Below are 6,523 nucleotides of genomic sequence, written 5' to 3'. Positions count from 1 at the left end.
CGGGCGGGACGTGGGGGCTCAGCCCGGTGCTCTCGGTTGTGCCCCCGAGCCCCGGCCAGGCTGGACGGCAGCTGCGGGACCCAGGGCTGGAGGGGTGCTAATTAAGATATTAAGTCCCGTGACTCAGCAGGAGGTACCGGGTGGAGGGGGGAGTCTGGGGGGGGGTGGGGCTCCCCCAAAGTGAAATGGACTCCAGGTCCCCTGGTCCTGCTGTTTCCCACCCGGGTCACCCTGGTACATGACCAGCGGGATGCCCGCTTGTGGCTTTGCTCCATCAGTTCCTTTAACTGCAATTAACAGGGAAGTTTTTTCCCCGGGCTTTTATCCAGCTGCATCAAAGCACACTATAAATCCTGGGGCTTCTGGAAGGAGCCTTTACCAAAGCCTTTTACCCTCAAAGGAGCAGGAGACCAAGGCTGGATGTAGCCACAGGGGTCTGCCCAGAGAAAGCAGCGGGGTGCTCAGAGCGATGGGGGGGTTCTGGCTATGGGAGAGATGGAGGGGGCTGCCCCATCACCCCTCTGCCTCTCCCTTGCAGGATGGACCTTCCTGACCTTGCAGATCCCACCGCCCTCCCCAAGCACATCCTGGACATCTGGGTCATCGTCTTGATCATCCTGGCTACCATCTTCATCATGACGGCGCTGGTCCTCTGCCCGGCCACTGCCGTCATCATCTACCGGGTACGGACTCACCCCACGCGCAATGGCATCGTGTGAGACTGAGGCAATGAGGGATGGCCAGCTTGCCAGGGGGTCCACAGCCATGGGACCTCATGCTGGGGACCCTGCAGAGCCCGATGGGGCACCCCGAGAGCTGGGGAGAGATGGGCAGGAGCCAGGGTGACCCAGCACCCAGACACCTGCCCCTGGACATGGCTCTCAGCGGGTGAGCCTGCTGCCTCCTATTTACCCATCGAGCTCACGGGGACCATCAAGGAGATAGTGGCCTGGTCACCAGCGGGGAGATGTGTGACTTTGTGGATGTGTCCAGCTAGAAACGACTCGCTCCCATGAGGCAGTGGGCTGGTCTCGCCTTCGCTGGCGACCCCATCTCTTCCCAGGCGAGCAGCAAGGAGTGGAAATGGCCGGCAAATTATTCCTTCCTTGGAGTCCCAGCTGTCGGGGTGGTTGGGAAAGAAGGGACAAAAGTAAGATGCATGTGGCTTCTTGGTTGTGCGTTTGGAGACTCGGCTAAAAGCACCGGTGACAGAGCCCGTCCTGGCTGCACAGCAGATGTGCAGCTGGCACCAGCTTCTCCTCTATCCGATATCTGCTGAAACTGTAGGAAAACATTATGGGATGCTTGGTTCCTCTGGGTTTCATAAGGCAGAGTGTGGGCAGCTCCTGCCAGCATGCTGGTCCCACTGGGGGGGTCTGTGCCGCCCCTCGCCTGGGCAGGCAAAGCAGGGGGAGCGGGGGTTTGTGCCCATGCAGAGGCAAGGGACCATGTAAGCTCTTAGATTGTCCCTTGGTATGAAATAAACGGACTTTATTCTACACACAAGCGTGTTGTGCAGCTCTGTCCACACTAGGGGTGGTGTCTGGGTACCCGTGGGCAGGATCTAAGATACTTTGCAGCCTCTCCAGAAGCCCTCCCCGTGCTGCTGACCTGCATGGATTTGTCTCAAAGCTCCTGGGGTTCTCGCCCAGCCTTTGAGCCTGTTGGCCACAGCCCCACGGGGGGCACGCTGCCAGCCCAGCCCCACACTCTGGGGGTGCAAACCTGAACCGGGCTGCGATGGTGGCAGTGACCATCAGACAGAGAGTGAGAAGGGTCCCCTGGGGACCTTCTGGTGGTGGTGACAGCTCCTTTTCTCCCAGTTGGGTGACCAGCATCGCTCCCCAGCACCAGCCCTGTGCTGGGCTCTGGCGTGTGGCAGGAGTCCTGGTGACTCACGGCAAGAAAGGTCACGAATAACGCGATGAATCAGGCTGGGATGTGGGGAAACGCGACGGTGATGCTGGTGGGAATTGTTCAAATCCCATTTTCTTTGCTGGAAAACAACCAGCCCCGCGGTGTTGGAAACCTTGTGCCCTGTCCCCATGCGGCTTGATCGGCGACAGCCGGCACCGGGTTTGCTTTTGGCCTCGGGGCCAGAGGGGCAGGCGATTCCCAGGGAAGCAAGACCTTGGGCAAACACCTCCCTCACTGGGGGCTGTGTCCCCGGGGAGTGGAAACGCCTGTGCTGGAGCTGTGGTTGTGCCGGGGAGGGAGCAGACACGTATCCTCGCCCGGCCCAGAATCAAATTTCTTATTTCGAGCTTGTCCTCTCTCTCCGGAGTTATTTTCCTGTTGTCCCCCCTCTCTCCCTCCCTCGCTGGCACGTTGCAGCGGCCACAGCTGGAGGAGATTATGGCTGTGGTGGGTGGGAGAGACACATATCCTCGCCCGGCCCAGAATCAAATTTCTTATTTTGAGCTTGTCCTCTCTCTCCGGAGTTATTTTCCTGTTGTCCCCCCTCTCTCCCTCCCTCTCTGGCACGTTGCAGTGGCCACAGCTGGAGGAGATTATGGCTGTGGTGGGTGGGAGCAACTTTCCCCCCGTGTTCCACCCCCGGCATCCTTTTCCCCGGGGACACCGTCGGTGTGGGGACAGCCAGGGTGTTTGACGCCAGGAACCAGAGCTGAGCAGCTTTGCTGGAAGAGAAACAGAGAAGAAGCCACAAATATTGCAGCGTTTTGAGAAAGTTTGGTTCAAAACATCCCAAGGAAAGCTTGCAAACCCCCACTGCCCGGTGGCTGTCCTCACCTTCCTGTGCCCCCTTGTCACGGGCAGCCAGGGGTTGCGAGAGGTTTCCTTTCATGGCAGGAGTCTTCTGGGAAGTTTCAAGCCTGTGGCAAACATTTCCAGGAAAGGCATTGCAAAGCTGTGGAAAGATGGGTTTGCTTCACGGCAACAACAAACCACACCGAGCAAAACTGGGGTAGAGGGGAAAGCGGGGAGAAGCCACGGTGGTTTTAAAGCGTGTCGATGGTGGGGATGACTTTAACGTGCACTGTGTAGTCGGAAATTCCTCCTCCAGGACTGAGCAAGAAAAGCAAATCCCCCCCCCGGTGGCCTTGGCCTCAGTGCCTGAATAGTGCTGGGAGCTCGGAGGCAGCGTTTGCGTGGTGTTTTGCTGAGGGAAAAAAAAAAAAAAAGGACAAAAAAGCCTTTTCCTACCCGTTGGGGAGCGGGTCCTGCAGCGGTGATGCTGTGGCAGGCGGGGGTGATGCAGGCATTGAGGTGGTTCAGCATCCCCTGGGATGTTTCTCTGCTGGTACTGGAGCACGGCGGGAGCTCTGGGGGGGCTGTTGCTGGGGGTGACCATCCGGGATGGATGCTGGTGGCCCCCCCGGGCAGGAGGTGATATGAGATGCTGCCTCTCACCTCACCTCTGCGAAACAGTCAGAGCCACCCCCGGGGATGCACGTGTCCGGCTCGGCTGCCTTGTCCCTGTCAGACGGGACGTCCCTGCGGCTCCTCTGGAAGGTTGTGGGGAGCCCCAGCAGCAATTGTGCAGCAGGAGGTGACCCCGAACGTCTTGGGTGCTGCAGGGGAAGTGCTGCCTGGAGAAACTGCTGATCCAAGACCCAAACACAAGCCCTGTGGCCCCAAAGGGAGGCTTAGGGGGTCCCAAACCGCCCCCTGCGCCCCAGGCTGCAGCGGCGTCTCCAGGAGCACATCGCAAACACTAGGGCTGGTGGGCTCGTCCATCCCCAGCCTCAGTGAAGAGCAAATCCCTGTGGGGCCAGAGAAGCTGGGGGGGCTTTTCATGCTGGAGGGGATAGCAGCAGCCACCCGTCTCCCTTCCCCTGCTTGGCATCTGTCCCTGTGTGCCCCTGCCCCCTTTGGGGGTGGCAACGGGCCAGGGGCATTTCTGCAGGGACCAAAATTTTGAGTAGGAGAGGAAGGGATGGGGATGCCAGAAGGGGCAGCACCCGCACCCATAGCCCAGGGGGTGCAGGGGCATGTCCCCACTCCAAAGGGCACCGTGGCCAGCAGGGAGGTTGCCATCGAACCAGGGCAGTGGTTGCAGGGGCAGAACCAGGGCAGGGTGAGCTGCGGAGGCGGCAGAGCTTGTTCTGCCTTTGCTTCCTGTTGCACACCTAGAACAAAAGTTCAGAGGTTGCCCCAGGGCTGGTGCCATGTCAGGGTGCCAGGGGGGACAGCAGCACCACTGCCAGCCGGGGGGGATGCTGCCTGAGCCCCTCACCATCATCCCTGACACGCTGCTGGCACCATCCCCATCACTCTGCGTGGAAGAAGCTCTGGGACAAGCCCAGCCAGCAGTTTGTGGTCTCCACCACTGTTTTCACATTCCCTGTACCCACCGTGGCCCTGCACCCTGGTGCCAGGTCTCTGCAGCCCCCCGGCCCGTGGCTCGGGGACAGCCCAGGGAGGCGAATGGCCGCGGCAGCATGGAGGCTGGGGGGCTGGAAGCTCCTGGCCTCCTGCCCCCGGCCTCCTGCCAAACATCTGCAGCAGGCGGGGGCTGGCTCCAGCACAGCTCTGGTGGAAAAACAACCGAGGAGGGAGGTTCGTGCGAGGGTCATCCTGCTCCACACGTCTGCCATTTGGGGTGGGGGCCCCTGATCCGGCTGGGTGGAGTGGCACAGTGCCCTCGGACAGTCTTGGTGGAGCCCCTGGCACCCTCAGCTCTTCCACGCTGCCTCCGGCACGGCACGGCACAGCAGGGACACTGGGTGACATGCCCAGGGCCCCACGGAAGCTCAGTGGCAGAGATGGCGTCTGAGTGTGGCTCGTTAAATCCTCCCCTATTGTCCACCTCCACTGAGGCTGATTCCGTTCCAGGAACCAAGGAGGGGGGACTTGGAGGAACAGGTTCCTTATTTTTATTTTGGTTTTAGAAAAACACAATCCCGGAGTGGCTCAGCTTTTCCCTGCACGTGGTGGGGATCCGGGACACGTGGAAGGGACACATTACTCTGTGCCACCACTACACGTGCCACACTCTCCCCCTCCTTCTGGCCTCCAAGACCCTTCTAACCATGAGAAAAGCCACCAAAGCCCCACGGGGGCAATTAGGGGGATATAATTAGAAGTGTGTGGCTGTTCCCGTGGTGAGAATTAGTGGGGCAGGGAGCACAGCCCCCAGCAGCTCTCTGGCTCTGTCCTGTCTCTGTCCCAGGAGGTGGCTCAAGCCCTGGCTCAAGCCTTGGTTCAAGCTCCCCGTGCTGGGGAGCATGGCACCGTGTTGGGCACACACACCAGACCCTGTTGGCTGTAGGACACAGCAAGGTTCAAGCAGCGTGACAGCCAGGAGCTGCAGCCTCGTGGCCCCACATCTCCCCAGAGCCTGGGAAGTGGGTGGGAAAGGTCGAGCCCCTGGTTTTGGCTCCCACAGGCTCCCCGTTTTTGGCAAGGAGCTGCCTCGTGCCGCCCACGGCCTCATCTGTGAGGGGTGACCGGAGCATCCCTGTGGCCAGCCTGGCTGTTGATGTGTTGTGTTGGGCTTTCAGCAGTCCCCAGGCAGTCGCTGAGCATTTTGGGGGTTTCCTTGGAGCTGGAGGAGCACCCCACACCACTCAGGCACCCATGCCAGGGCTAAGCCACTTTTCCAGTAGCACTGGTGAAGGTTTAAAGCTTTGGGAAACGCTGCCCATGGCAGAGACACCCTCCTCCGTGGGTTCCCTGGGTGTTTGAGGGATGTATCCCACCCCCAGCCCTCCCACGCCAGCCGAAGCTTTCCCAGGACATGGCGTTCCTGGTGGTGAAGGACACAGGATGGGAGATGGCTCCCAGCTCCCCCAAGCCCATGGCCCTGCTCCCTTTCCCTGGCCCCAGCAGCAGCTCGGGCAGCCAGCTCGGTGACAGTGCCCTGGCAGGGCTAGCCCTGCTTTCTAGCAAAGCCAAACCTCCAGCTGGCGTTTGCCATCCCTGGGGAGCTCACCCGCTGCCACCCCATCTTGCCCTCTGCCCCACACCAGCCCCCGCTCCGACCACAGCTCCCCCCCAAACCAGTTAATCCTCCCATCAAATAATTTCTTTTTTTTTTTTTTTGGTGGGATTTCGGCGAATTTACACCTCACCACGGATATTTCCCTTGGAGACAGCCCAGAGTAAATGTTTACATTCCCCAGGTTTGCAAATGGGGCCCTGGAAGCTCCTGCCCCTGGGGACACCAAGGGCTAAAGGACTGCTGTGCCCTGCCCTTGGCCACAGTGGGGGTCACCATGGGGCTGGGGTCACCATGGGGCTGGGGTCACCATGGGGCCATACCCCCCCTCTCCCCCAGCCCCAACACAACCCACCCCCTGGGAGGGACCCTAACCTAAGGCAACTTCTAGGAGCACCCTAATTTGCTGGGCTGCAAATGAGGAAAGCTTGATTAACCCTTCCCCACCCCTGGGCAGCTCAGCCATGGGAGGGGAGGACACCGAACCCCCAGGGGGGATGCTGCTGGGGCGGTTTGGTCACAGCTCCTGGGGTCCCCAGCACCCCTTCTCGGGGGGTGGATGTCACCTCGGCTTGGCTGCCCTGTTTAGGGTGGCGACATTGCCTGGCACCTAGATTTTAA

At 60.4% G+C, this 6,523-nt stretch overlaps 1 protein-coding gene across 2 annotated transcripts in view; it reads left to right on the top strand.

Moving 5' to 3' along the window:
• The window catches only part of SMIM3 (small integral membrane protein 3), a 3,768-nt gene extending 2,279 nt beyond the window's left edge, over nucleotides 1-1,489 (top strand). For both annotated transcript variants that reach the window (XM_014948170.1, XM_014948169.1), the window contains one exon: nucleotides 539-1,489. In XM_014948170.1, coding sequence (XP_014803656.1) covers nucleotides 540-719 — 180 coding nt within the window. In that variant the 5' untranslated portion in view covers nucleotide 539 and the 3' untranslated portion in view covers nucleotides 720-1,489. The remainder of the gene's footprint in view (nucleotides 1-538) is intronic.
• The last annotated feature ends 5,034 nt before the right edge of the window (nucleotides 1,490-6,523 follow it).

The sequence above is a fragment of the Calidris pugnax genome, unplaced genomic scaffold (assembly GCF_001431845.1).
Source record: "Calidris pugnax isolate Ruff unplaced genomic scaffold, ASM143184v1 scaffold27, whole genome shotgun sequence".
NCBI lineage: Eukaryota > Metazoa > Chordata > Aves > Charadriiformes > Scolopacidae > Calidris > Calidris pugnax.
Note: the sequence above shows the minus strand (reverse complement) of the source record. Positions and strands in the feature narration are given on the sequence as shown.